Source organism: Gigantopelta aegis, chromosome 3 (genome assembly GCF_016097555.1).
Source record: "Gigantopelta aegis isolate Gae_Host chromosome 3, Gae_host_genome, whole genome shotgun sequence".
Classification (NCBI taxonomy): Eukaryota; Metazoa; Mollusca; class Gastropoda; order Neomphalida; family Peltospiridae; genus Gigantopelta; species Gigantopelta aegis.
Genome location: NC_054701.1, coordinates 53,985,548 through 54,000,276, shown reverse-complemented (window position 1 = coordinate 54,000,276; position 14,729 = coordinate 53,985,548). Strand labels below are relative to the sequence as shown.

The 14,729-nt window shown below is 35.8% G+C and overlaps 1 protein-coding gene across 1 annotated transcript in view; it reads right to left on the bottom strand.

Annotated features, from left to right (window-relative positions):
* LOC121368243 (neural Wiskott-Aldrich syndrome protein-like) overlaps positions 1 to 14,332 on the bottom strand; it is a 40,805-nt gene extending 26,473 nt beyond the window's left edge. Inside the window, exons 1-3 of the mRNA XM_041492884.1 lie at positions 14,175 to 14,332; positions 6,764 to 6,907; positions 6,172 to 6,258 (exon numbers count right to left, since the gene is read on the bottom strand). Coding sequence (XP_041348818.1) covers positions 6,172 to 6,258; positions 6,764 to 6,907; positions 14,175 to 14,276 — 333 coding nt within the window. The 5' untranslated portion in view covers positions 14,277 to 14,332. The remainder of the gene's footprint in view (positions 1 to 6,171; positions 6,259 to 6,763; positions 6,908 to 14,174) is intronic.
* Between the last annotated feature and the right edge of the window lie 397 nt (positions 14,333 to 14,729).

Genomic DNA, 14,729 nt, shown 5'->3' with positions numbered 1-14,729 from the left:
GTCATTTCCAAATGATTCCATATGTGTACCCGCTTGATATTGACGATTTGTTAACGTGACGTCACGTGTCGACTCCATAAACATGTATCCTAGTATCCTAGTATCCCTAAACTGCTTAGAACATCTCCGCAGACACTGCATAGTTTTCTGATGAACACCAATGGACACCAAGATGACTAACAACAACGTTTGTGCCATTATAACCTCAATCGTACCCATCGTTCGTAGAAGTTAATTTTCTTGGAGGCATGGCATCACACTGTCGACGATTAGATACCAACACATATTTTTCTGAGTGATGAGAATCCATAGAATAGTTTTAGAGTCCAATGATAAGGAAAATGACGTCAAACAGGAGCATGTGACCAAGAACGCTAGTAATGCAACTTGTGATCACAAAGTATGAATAGTTTGTGCAATTAACACGAAACCCCTGGAATATCGAAGGGGGTGGTTACACGTTCATTTACTGAAATTTTTATGATCAGATTTCAAGTAAATTATATTATATATGCAATTATTAGGTGCACAGGAACTTTTTTCCACGAGTATATATATATATATAAAAACCCTAGGGCAACCTGTTTATAGAAATTACATTTGCAATAGCCAAGATGTTACACTGTTATATATTATTTAAGTTTAAAAACTTCAATAAAAATTTCAAAATATATCTCTATTAGTTTGTGAAGATTGCCCCAAAAAAATCACAGTAACAGGTTTCAGAACTATTCTATCAATACTTTAGGAAAAGATAGACTTTTAAATTTTCAGTGTTAAATTTTTCTTGAATATTTTAAGATAAAGAAACTACAACACATCCAAAACAAGGCTGTTGACATGATCACAAGATCTTCAAACTATATCAGTTCATTATCTGTTTTAAAATCTCTTCACTGACTACCAAATCACAGTAATACAGTTAAAGCCCTTGCATACCATGAACTACTCCTATTTACTTGTGTGAACTCCTACATGTTTATCAATCATCTATATGTCTTTCGTCTAGCAAACAAAATTTACTGGCGCACGTAAATTCTATAATTTGTTGTATGTATTTGTTGTATAAAGTTTAATCAGATGTCATCATTATGTTTTATATCAAAAATCATTTTATGAGGTAATTTTGAATCTTGACAAAATGTCACGTCCATCATGTCACAGTACCTTTGATTAATAATTGACAATTAAATTATATCAACTGTATACTTATTCTCTCTGCATGTTATTGTAAAACAACATAGTGACATAACAACATAATTATTGGGATATAAAACAGAAGATATAGTAGAGCCGAGACAATTGGTCTATGCTGTTAGTTGCCTCTACCTGTGATTCCTATCGGCAGGTGTGTATTTGTGTGGTAACCAGACGAGCCAATTAATTGACGCTGTCTAGAGACAAAAATACATACCGGTATTGTGTAATATTACCTGTTGCCCCTAAAATGGTAATGGACATGGTTTATTACTGTAAATAGTTCTGTAAACTATGGATTAAGTAGACTTTCCCATCTAAAATTACAGAACTCATGACCAAATACGTAGTCCCAAAGAAAAGAAAATTATCACTTGGGTATCGTGGGTTGTGGTTTTTGCTGCAATGGAGCATACCAATAGGCCTAATATATAGTGTACGTTTTTCCTTTGGATTATTTAACAGAGAAAATACTATAACCCCATTTCGTTCCGTTAATGCAACTTGAAATATATTTAGTTGAATAGTTTATTATATTATCACATCATTTATGTTGTTTTACAAGACAGGTTGATCAAAGAGAAGTGCCTTGTTGTAAATTACTGCTTTTGTTTACACTGTGCATACAGGAGTTGGTCAGGAGTTGATGTCACTTAAATTCGCCTCAAGATAGAGTAGCGGATGCTTCAAAAAGGAAAGAAAATAGCTGCCCTTAGCAGGAATAATCACGGGTTTTTTTTTATAAACACTAAAATTACATGTTTTTCATTCGTTAAAGTGTCAGTACATGTATGTGTTGGTAGTCTGGGTATGCATCTTTCCAACACATAAGGCTCATGTTTTAGTTTACTCTCCCTTTAAAGCTTTTATGGTAGACATGTATAGAAGCTACTTCCTGTTGTAATATAGAATACAAACACAGATAATTAGAGATACTTTGACATACTATTCATTAAATGCATAATATAAATTGCACAATAAATTATTTTATGTTTTTCTAATACACATCATGCTTTTCAAGGTACTTCACTATTTTGTCAATGTTTAGTTTATACATATATACAGCGTTCGAAATAAGCACTTGTCCGTTTGTTCTGACAAGTGAAATTTACTCGGACAAGCATAATGTACCTTAGTGGTTATCCGGTGGACAAATAATTTTGTTTTATAAAGTAGCATCATAATTTTTAGCTATTGTTATACAATTGTAATAAAACAAAATCTGCTGTGTCTCATCGCAAAATTGTATACAAATATTGTAGTTTGCGAGTTACATGAACATAGTCTTATGTTATTATCTCGTGAATATTTGGAATATCGAGGTGTTCCGAATGCCACACTAGGGATGCCTATAAGACAACATAAATAATTTATTTGATCTACAAATCATATTTGATATACCATTAGCATTTGAAAAAGAAAAAGAAAGTTTACTGTTTTGTTTAGTTTTAAAACAAAATAGTTGCCTGTTTATATATAACCATAAATGTGAACACCACTTTTCCTTGAGTTCAGGGAAACTGGGGGACTTCAATGTCATGGAAACACCATACAACTTGCATGCGTGTGGTATCATTAAAGATTGAGTCTCAACTCTAAACGTTTTATAAGCACAGGCCCTAGCCCTGGTCATGAATGTTGTCCGGTAGAAATGTGTCATTTGTCAAGCTTTGACAGTCACAAACTTAATATGATGATACAAAATAAGTATTTCTTTGTTGAAGCAGTGCAATGCATTTTAAAAATGAATATTTAAAGTAATGTTTTGACCAAATTATGCATGTGCTTATACTTGAACTGTTGTAACAACACATTCGCGTTTGCATGAGAATTAGTTTCCCATGTCTGCTAATAGACCTGAGCAAGCTAGATGCATTGCGAATGGCTTAACAACGAAAGCATCTTTTAACCTGAATGTTTAGGCCCACCTTTCCAAATAGAACAGTGGACAAATCGTCTAATTCCATTGTGTTTATTTAAATTTTAATGTAAGTTGTACCTACAGGTATAATATTGCATGTCCTGTAGGTAGCAGTCATAAGCGTACAGGCTCCCATTTTTGTAAGGTGTGTGTGTGTGTGTGTGTGTGTGTGGTGTGGTGTATGTGTGTGTGTGTGGTGTGTGTGTGTGTGGTGTGTGTGTGTGTGTGTATAGGCTGGCTTTTGCCTGAATTAAATATGAATGCCCAAATCTGGATAACAACATTTATTCATTACCACCAAACAGCTATATAGGGTTGCAAACGAATCACTATGCATTTATATATGAATTACAACTAATTTTGAATATAGAATGATCGAAATACATGGTAAAATGGTCTCAGGTTAGCACATTTTGCCCAAATATCTGTATAATTTTTGCGCAAATTTGAGGTTTTTCTCCAGCACTATTTCCCATCTGTCTCGTATGCTTATGATATCAGTCATTATTTATGACAGAATATTACCTTGGCCGATAGTGTATATATAGCCAGTGCGATATGCGCATGCTACCTTTACTTTAGCTTGTGTTGCGGATTACACAAGTGTAAATTAAGCTATCAGAGTTAAATGGAAACGCTTATTTTGAAATAGAAACAGTACGTACACCTTATTCGGTACGTTTATTAAGAGCTTTGTTATTATAAAGTTAGTTGAGATACGAACGTGATTGGAATTTGTTTTTTACTTAGAGCCCTATTTGGCTCATGGGTTCAGCCTACTCTTTAGAGAGGTTTCACTGCACCATATAATTATGTGTATATGTAACAGTATATATACATGAGAATAGTAATGTGCATTATTGTAACATTTGGTGACAGGCTTAGTTTGATCAACAGAGGTCATTTCGACAGGCACCACAAAAACAATTATTTCTAGGCCCGCAGCAGGAAGTAAAAGCTAAAAACGTACCAGTCAATGTGCCCAAGAATTATATAACTGGTTTCCACTGTGTCCTATTGTATCCTATTACACAATAACAAACAAAAATTCAACAAACAAACCAATTTCTCGACTGTAGGAAATACTCTCTATAATTTGTTGCAGTCACCCGACTCACGAAATTACAAGCAATCTGAAGCGAAGGGTAACAAGCAGGGTTTTTGCCCCAAGGTAAAACGGGTATGTCGCCATACCCAAATTGTTTTGCAGATTTATTTTGTTTAAAGGGACATACCCTAGTTTTTAAACACTAAGATATAATTTTTACTATTATAGCCATTTTTGTTAACTGAAATCATACTTTACTTAGATTTTATGGTTTAGATTATCAATTTCCGTACATTCAAAGTGTTTTTGGTCTTCCTGGTGTTTTTAAAATCACAAAATGCATTTCTCATATTTAAAAAAACGCACGTGCGTCTGAGCAGTAACAGTTATGGAGTTGAGGTTTAGTCTATTTTTAGAGGGTATTTCACCATTTCAAAGTCACAGACTCATGTTTCACTCAGTTGTAACTTTATCCAAATGTGTTACAGGTTTGTAGATTAACTACTTAGTGTCCATTTTCACGGGCTGAAACTAGGGTCTGTCCCTTTATGTTAACGTTTTGACAAAATTAATTACTCTTATCATTTCTGCATGATTTTCTTAACCCTTACCGTAAAGTTTTTTTCTGGGGGAGGCCCCCCATACCCCCTTGCTAACTGTGGTTGCATTCAATTCCATATAGCGCCATACCAAATTTCGTTCTGGCAGAAACACTGACAATTTAAGTGAATTTGTTTTTTAAAAAAGCCAAGTCCTTTAACTTTTCCTTCTGCCTCCACCTCCTGCCTTATAATAGTTTAACTTATTTGGACAAGTGGAAATATTGGTGACAAATAGATTTTTAAATGTACTTGTCTGGCAGACAAATGAAATTTGTTTCTTACTTCTATCACTGATATATGTACATTTGGTTTGTACATGCATGTATAAAATATATATATTTATCCTGCAACCACCCTTTCTATTGACAGATTATGATGACGGATAAAGCAAAGTCATATTCTGCTACTAGCAGAATATGACTTTTGATGTCACTCATGTGTCACTCACACGCATAGCCTATATTACAAAATCGTTCATTTGACCTCTAGGTCATCATACAATGTGGCTGAAATAACAGAAGTAATAGGTTTTCCCCATAATGTTTATGTTCTGCAGGATAAAGATAATAACTAGTTAATGATGTCGGATATCTGCTTTATCCTGTTCAAACCGAATGAGAAATTCTGCTCGGCAGAGCCTCGCCAAATTTCCCATTCTTACCATCACAGGATAAAAGAGATATCCGACATCATTAACTAGTTATTCTCTATATAAACATGGCTCCTAAAAAATTTTATTTGGTGCCTAAAATAAAGAAGTACATGTAAGTGAGACCTGGGATCTATACACAGAAAAGTGAATGTAGAAGGTTGTTGTGCAACTCCCCACCTTTTGCAAAATTATGATCACCATTCCTGTTTGTACAGTAGTAAGCAAAGCAATAATGTACAGAATAAACTACTGAACAGATGTTTACACCGAGCCTTCAGTGTGTATACTACTCTAGCACACTGCAGGGCACAAATACTGCACTGCTAACTTCTTATACATGTAGATAAGTCTTGATATGTCATGGAGATCACTATTGTGTTACGGAATTCTGAAACAGCCAACACAATTACACCCATACTTGTTGCATAATTAGCAACTATCGATTTGTAGTCAAATTCAAGTTTCAATTAGCCTAACAAAATCTGATGAAATTAAAGCTTGTTAAAGAAATGTATTTATTTGATTTTCAATTTAGCAAATGGCTCTTATATAAGCCCTGTAATACTAACATGAAGGTAATAGCTAGTTCAACAATACCACCACATTCCTTCCAGACAATTCATAAATTATACAGCTGAAAACCAATTATTTCATTTATAAGCATACATGATGCAGCTGTAAATACATGTACCAACAAAAACAAATCATCCGCAGATCTATCTACGTTAAAATTCAATATAAATCCACCTACATCTGCTTCAAAGGTGTGAAAGTATTCCCGAGGAGACTTGTACCGAAACTGATTGTATAACTCTTGCTCCCATAAGAGTACTTCTTTCTGTTTAAATAAAAACAGAAAATAATATATAATAACTATCATTATTATAGTTGCAACACATTACTTTACAAATGCTTAAATAGTTATTTAACCACTGATGAGGCGACAGCTATATGTATATTTAGTAAATGTTTGGCACACTGTACCGCTATGAGTACAAATTTCATAGATCATAGATGTTAAATGTGTGTGGGGGGGGGGGGGGGAATTTTTTTTTACCAATGACATTGTGGTAATACATGAACATTATTCAACTGACATTTATTTCTGGTCGTCCTGGTATTTTGTAGTAGCTCAAAATTAATTTTATGCAAAATAAATCTAGGTACCGTACCTCAGATCTGCAGCTTTAATTTAATTTACTTTTAAAATTACATTGTATTTCATGGCTATACATGTACTTGTATGAGCTTTTGTTATTTTGTTCAAGGGTAATGTTATAAGACTAAAATATTGATTTGTTTCAGTAATGTTTGGATACTTTTTGTGTAATGATTTGCCTTACCCGTAGATCATAAACTCGAATGTAATATGATCTCTTAGAATTGTCCTTTATAAAACATGTCACTCCACAAAATCGCTTGTTCCATCGGTTGGGTTGATGGTTTGTGTCTGCCAAGTACACTTGTGCAATCCCAGTAGCAAGTGTCTAAAAATAAGCAAAATAAATACTTGAAACATGTTTTTCAACAAATAAATAATATTTAATATTACTCCTTTTTCGACTCTCCTCTTCTGAATTCTTTCTTTAATTTATAATATTTCTGAATCATAACTATGTCATTACTATACTGGGCTATAAGGAAATTAGCTGCTGATTGCGAAACTTATCTCTATGTCTGTCTGCATGTCTCTTGTCTCTATGTCTGTCTGCATGTCTCTCGTCTCTATGTCTGTCTGCATGTCTCTATGCATCCCTCTTGTCTCTCTGTCTGTCTGCATGTCTCTATGCATGCCTCGTATCTGTCTATCTGCATGTCACTATATGCATGCCTCGTCTCTATGTCTGTCTACATGTCTCTATGCATGCCTCTTGTCTCTATGTCTGTCTGCATGTCTCTATGCATGCATCTTGTCTCTATATCTCTGCATGTCTCTATGCACAACTCTTGTCTCTATGTCTGTCTGCATGTCTCTTATCTGTCTGCATGTCTCTATGTCTGTCTGCATGTCTCTATGGCTGTCTGCATGTCTCTATGCATGCCTCTTGTCTCTCTGTCTGCATGTCTCTGTATGTCTGCATGTCTCTATTCACGCCTCTTGTCTCTGTCTGTCAGCATGTCTATTGTCTCTGTCTGTATGTCTGTCAGCATGTCTCTATGTCTGTCAGCATGTCTCTATGCATGCCTCTTGTCTTTATCTTTTCGACTTGGCAACATGAGTGGGATGGTGCGGTTGTGAACAAGCTTCATGCCATTAAGCCGGTCTTGGGAGAGGCAGTCCTCCCTCCTATAGGCAGTGCATGAAGGATGAAATAGTCTTGTGTTGTGCTCACATTGGCCATACTTACTTGACCCATTCATTTATCATGAAGAAAGATCCTCCACCTCAGTGTGTGCACTGTCAGTGTACTCTAACAGTACACCACATTTTGGTGGAGTGTAAGTATCTGAATGAAACTCGAAAAGATATATTTGGTCAAAGAAATGTGATGGAATAATTTTGATTCCATCCAGAATTTTTATTACAATTTTTACATCATACTGACTTTAACTCTAAATTTTAATTTGATTTATCTGTGATATTTGTATTTTTGCAGTTCTTTACACTGTGTTTCTATTTAACTCTTGAACTTTTATATTGATGTTGATCATTACTTCATGTTTTGAATTACCATAGTTTGACACCCAATAGCCGATGTACTTTTCGTGCTGGAGTGTTGTTAAGCATTCATTCATTCTATATCTGTCTGCATGTGTGTCTCTATGTCTGTCTGTATGTCTCTATGCCTGTCTGCATGCCTCTTGTATCTACTGTATGCCTGTCTGCATGCCTCTTGTCTCTATGTCTGTCAGCATGTCTATTGTCTTTCTGTCTGTCTGCATGTCTCTGTCTGTTTGCATGTCTCTTGTCTCTATGTCTGTCTGCATGTCTCTTGTCTCTGTCTGTATGCATGTATCTTGTCTCTATGTCTGTCTGCATGTCTCTTGTCTTTCTGTCTGTCTGCCTGCATGTCTCTATGTCTGTCTGCATGTCTTGTTTTTCTGTCTGTCTGCATGTCTCTTGTCTATGTCTGTCTGCATGTCTTGTCTCTATGTCTGTCTGCATGTCTCTTGTCTCTATGTCTGTCTGCATATCTCTTGTCTTTCTGTCTGTCTACATGTCTTGTCTCTATGCATGTCTCTTGTCTGTCTGTCTGTATCTTGACTGTCTTTCTGCCTGTCTCTTGTCTCTATGCCTGTCTCTTGTCTCTGTGTCTGCATGTCTCTTTCTTGTCTATCTGTCTGTCTGCATGCTTCTTGTCTTTATGTCTGTCTGCATGTCTCTTCTCTCTCTGCATGTCTTGTCTATCTGCATGCCTCTTGTCTCTATGTCTGTCTGTATGTCTCTATGCCTGTCTGCATGTCGTGTCTATCTATCTGCATGCCTCTTGTCTCTATGTCTGTCTGCATGCCTCTTGTTTGTCTGTCTGCATGCTTCTTGTCTCTATGTCTGTCTGCATGTCTCTTGTCTGTCTGCATGTCTCGTCTCTATGCCTGTCTGTATGTCTCTCATCTCTATGCCTGTCTGTATGCCTCTATGTCCGTCTGCATGTATGTTTCTATGCCTGTCTGCATGCCTCATGTCTCTATGCCTGTCTGCATGCCTATTGTCTCTATGTCTGTCTGCATGCCTCTTGTCTCTGGGTTCATACACTTAAAATATTTTCATTTTCCAGGACTTGTAAGCACCAGTTTGGTTAATTTTCCTGGACTTTTTTTTTTTTTTTTTTTTTAAACATTTTTCCAGGAGTTTGAATACATTAACTTGGAAAGTCAGTCAGTCATAATATTTTAACACGCTCCCATACCACTAAGGTTTCAAGCATGGCCACCCCGGGCTCGATCTCTGGCAGCCAGTGGTCCAGTCCGGGGCAGAGTTACTTGGGACAATTTTGAATTTATGTCAATCAGGGAATGGGACTTTATAACTTTAATTTTTATTGCGTCATTTCTAAAAGTGTAAAATTAATAAATATAAATTACCAACTTTATATAATTTTGAACATGGAAAGGATTTTTTTTTTTAATGGCACCCCAGTAAACTGTTTATTCAGTGGTTGTTATGTCTCAAGCATAAGCTACACCTAATCTCAATGCTGGAGCTTACAGCAAAACTCCATAATCATAGTCTTATCTAATCACATTGTGGAATTTTTTAGGCATTCAATTATTTTAAGTCAAGATTCAGAATTATACAACTTTATGTAAATGGGACTTTTTGATTTCACCAAGGTCAAGGCGATAAACATTGTGCCCAAAATATATCTGCCCAAAACAAGCCAGCCCAAATTGAGTATAAACAATGTTATATGCTAACCTCGAAAATATTTTACTTCAATACCACTACAATATTAAGCTTAATTTGACTGATATAACTTGAAATACATTTCAGCAACATCTTTACCAGCTGTTAATAACATTACTACTATATTAACAAGATCTAAGACTAAGAGTGCTCAGAACAGACAAAAAAACCCAATTGTGTCCAAATTAATGAGATCTACAACCTTGATAAGAATAATAATCCATCAAAGTATTTTTTTTTTTAAAAAGACTTGTAATGCACTTACAAATAAACAATCAATAAATAAACAATGTACTGGGGTGTTGTTACATAAAAGTAAATAAATAAATAAAATTTTGTTTAATTTATATTATCCAGATTTTTTAAAATGAAAAAAAAACTCACTCTTCTAACCAAAACTATTAAGAAAAAAGAGAGTAATGTTTAAATACCTGTATTATCCAGATGTATTATTTTCAACAAAAAAATAAAAAATAAAAAACATTTAAAATAAGTCACAAAATGTCTAAACATTAATTAATACATTTACGGTATTACGTTTATAGGTCAGTGTTTACAGAGTACATGAATGATGAACATGTACTTTAAATCATTATTTATTTGTGGTATTTAAAAGTACCTAATGACAAAATTACATAAATCATATAAACATGTTTTATTTTCATTAATAATTATTTTAAACTCATTAGTGACATCATGTTTCAAATACAAAATTTATCGGAATTATACCCGTTTTCGTGAGTAACTAAATGTCTATCACATTTAGGAGATAACCATATGGAGTTTTTAGATTTGCAGGTGTTATTGTCTATTTGATCCCGCAAATGTCATGAAACATTTGCGGGCATCGGCAAACTTCAAACAGCAGAATTCTAAGTTCGCCGACCTATATCGTGACGATGTGTCACATGATCGTCCATTCACCCATTCAGTCTTCCAGGGGCCGTCTCATACAATAATACGACAAGTGCACGACAATCACCAAAAAAAGTTTGTTTTGTGTAATGACACCACTAGAACACATTGATTCATTAATCATCAGCTAATGGACGTCAAATATTTGGTAATTTTATGATTGTGTTAGAGAGGAAACCCGCTACATTTTATTAGTAGTAGCAAGTGATCTTTTATATGCACCATCCCACAGACAGGATAGCACATACCACGATATAGGTCAGCAAACTTAGAATTCTGCTGTCCGGAGTTTGCCGAAGCTTAGCTGAATGTGGGTGCTGTCGGGTTTCTTTCTGTAGTGTGTGTATTAGTGATTAAAGGGACACACCCTATTTACGTTTATTTGTTAATCATTACGGCATTGTTTTTCGCTATTAAACCCCATTTTTCACAAATAAAATTGCACTTTACTTACATTATTATTTAGAATACACATTTCCATTCACCTGAAGAGCTTTTTGGTAATCCTGATGTTTGTAAAACCACGAAATGCATTTTTTGCATTTTTTCACAAAACGTGTTGTCGAGAAAAAACCGTTAAGCAAGTGAGGTCCAATCTATTTTTAATGTCACAGACGTTGGTATATCACATGACCGTTATCATTTTGGTTCGGTTTGTTTTCTCGTGCACGGTTCGCGCAATCAACATCCGATTTGTTGTTGTTCATTTGTGAGATTTTTCTTCACAGTTCGTGAACATTTTCAGTAACAATAAAGTTCAGACAAGTAAGTGTCTCAATACAAAACGTTACAAACCCATAAAACCAATAATTTTGCTAAGTCTTACGATATCTGGAGAGGGATACAACCAGGACAGAACAGTTGGAACATGTCCAGGAGAGGTGAAACGAACGCACCCCAAGTCTGTGAAATTTGTCATGACGTAGGCATTTTTTCACAAAACGTGTTGTCGAGAAAAAACCGTTAAGCAAGCGAGGTCCAATCTATTTTTAATGTCACAGACGTTGGTATATCACGTGACCGTTATCATTTTGGTTCGGTTTGTTTTCTCGTGCACGGTTCATGCAATCAACATCCGATTTGTTGTTGTTCATTTGTGAGATTTTTCTTCACAGTTCGTGAACATTTTCAGTAACAATAAAGTTCAGACAAGTAAGTGTCTCAATACAAAACGTTACAAACCCATAAAACCAATAATTTTGCTAAGTCTTATGATATCTGGAGAGGGATACAACCAGGACAGAACAGTTGGAACATGTCCAGGAGAGGTGAAACGAACGCACCCCAAGTCTGTGAAATTTGTCGTGACGTAGGCATTGTTGTGCTTCTACCGGTGACATTAGAATACTAACTTTCAAAATTATTTCAAGCAATTGGGACATGGGGATTCCCATGGTATTTATCGATATAAAACCTGCTTTTTCACTCCATTTGATAAAAACGTGATCTAAGTGTGTTACAGGTTTGTAGATTAACCAAATTATAATTTATTTTCGCTGGATGGAACTAGGGTGTGCGGCTTTAATATCTGAATTTGTTTTAATCAAGGAACTCAAAAATGGTAGATGTAAATGTATTTGACGTCAAACATTAGAATTGTTGTGGTACTAGAATGGAAATCTTTGACTACTTTTTGGTGGTTGGCGATTGCCAAAAAATTACATAGCTTGGTCTCCGACTAATGAGAGCGTATTTATGTCCAAATGTCCGTATAGCTCTCTTACAGAGTACTCGGGCTAACACTAAACTTATAAGAGTATCGCCAATTGTCAAAAACTGTACGAAATCGAAAACCGTATTATTTTACTTCTGTGCATGTTTAATCGTTGACACGACGACAACGTCTTGTCAAGGACGTACACTTAAAACAAATTTCCTTAAAAATGCAACAAAAAAGCCGGTAAGAATAAGTTTTATGCACAATGAAATGTATTATTCAAGTTAATTTGTAACCTTTAATCTTATTGAATGCAATGCAAATGCATGCCTAAACAGCAACAGGTGCACAGCGGAATCCACACAATCAAACACGTCTGCTAGCACTGTAGCCCGAGTACTCTGACTGTAAGAGAGCTAGACAGACATTTGGACATAAATACACTCTCATTACAGTCAGAGACCAAGCTATGTATTTTTTTGGCAATTCCCGACAACCAAAAAGTTGGCAAAGATTTCCGCTCTAATACCACAAGAATCCTATGTTTGACATGAAATACCTTTACATCGATCATTTTCGAGTTAACTGATTAAAAAAAATCCACATATTAATCACTAATACACATACTACAGAAAGAAATCTGACAGCACCCACATTCAGCTATGCTTAGTGACACTCCGTCGTAAGAATTACAAAGCTCGGTAACTTATTTCGTGACATAGATCACGTGATCGCCCACTGGGCGATTCCACCTTGTGCAACAGTTACAGGGGCCGTCTCATACCAAGCGACATTACAACATGGAAGAGTTGGCTAATGGTTTCCTTTCTAACACTGATAAAATCACCAAATATTTGACATCCAATAGCCGATGATTAATGAATCAATGTGCTGTAGTGGTGTCGTTACACAAAACAAATTTCTTTTGGTGATTGTCGGGCACTTGTCGTTTTGAGACGGCCCCTGGAAGATGGAATGGCTGAGTGGGCGATCATGTGATGCATCGTCACGATATAGGTCGGCGAACTTAGATTCTGCTGTCCGGAGTTTGCCGAAGCTTAGCTGAATGTGGGTGCTGTCAGGTTTCTTTCTATAGTGTGTGTATTAGTGATTAATATCTGAATTTCTTTTAATCAATCAACTCGAAAATGTTCTATGTAAAGGTATTTCACGTCAAACATAGGATTGTTGTGGTATTAGGGCAGAAATCTTTGCCAACTTTTTGGTTGTCGGGAATTGCCAAAAAAAATACATAGCTTGGTCTCCGACTGTAATGAGAGCGTATTTATGTCCAAATGTCCGTCTAGCTCTCTTACAGTCAGAGTACTCGGGCTACTAGCACTGCTGATTGAGTAATGACTGGTCACTTCCGGATAGCCGCTTTCAGGTCACGTGATTGTCACATAACTTTCGCGGGGAAAAGCCGATTTTGTGTTGTTGCCATTTTTTGATAATCATTTTAAAATGATATTTTCTTACCACCTGGTGCAATTCTTGATGAACAGAAATAACATGTGATTATATACTTACATTTTTATACATTTTATTTCTAAAGTGAATACGGTAAACTTAACGTCGTAAACATTATCTTTAGTTATGCAACTTATGGTGGAATCTATGTTGTAGTAACGTCTTTTTAACGATTTGTGTCTGGACATAATGTGGAGGGAATCTAATAGTAATTAAACGCAGGAGAGTAAGTTATGGACATTGGTAGCTGCTAACTACATGTTGACTGAGATTACGAAATGAGCTCCAAGTTGAGGGTCAATTCGGTAATTCATCGGACCGTAATAAATATAACAATTTGTCGCAAGCTTTTGTTAATTTTACTTACCACACAACTGCGACCAAGTAATTGGAAAACTATTTCATTCTCTTTTTCGGATAATAGATGAGATGGAACATTTGAAGCCCGTTCTCGTCCACGCCTCGACATACTTCTTCAAAATGTCGAAAGTCTTCCGGGTTGTGAGGATCATACTAAACACGTAAATGTACAGAAATGCACCGTATACATCTCAGAAATGAAATCAAGCCTCTTTGCGAATGCGGCTGCCCCAAAATGGAATATGATAGAAAACTCGGTGTTTATAGTACGCCTCGCTCAAAAAATATTTCTCAGACCGAGGCGGGGATGAGGGAAAGTGGGGAACTAGACCACTCCAGTTAATGACGAAAATAGGCCTATCTACCGATACTTTTTTTTCTTCTGCTCTGTAGAAATAGAGATAGAAATGGTTTGTGCTCCCCCCCCCCCCCCCCCCCACACACACTAAAAATAATTGTGCGCCACCACACACACACTTCAGATATCGTTCACTTGCCTCTGGTTGTTGATACGGAAAACAATTATATATAAATTTTGCGACAATTATAATTTTATTATATA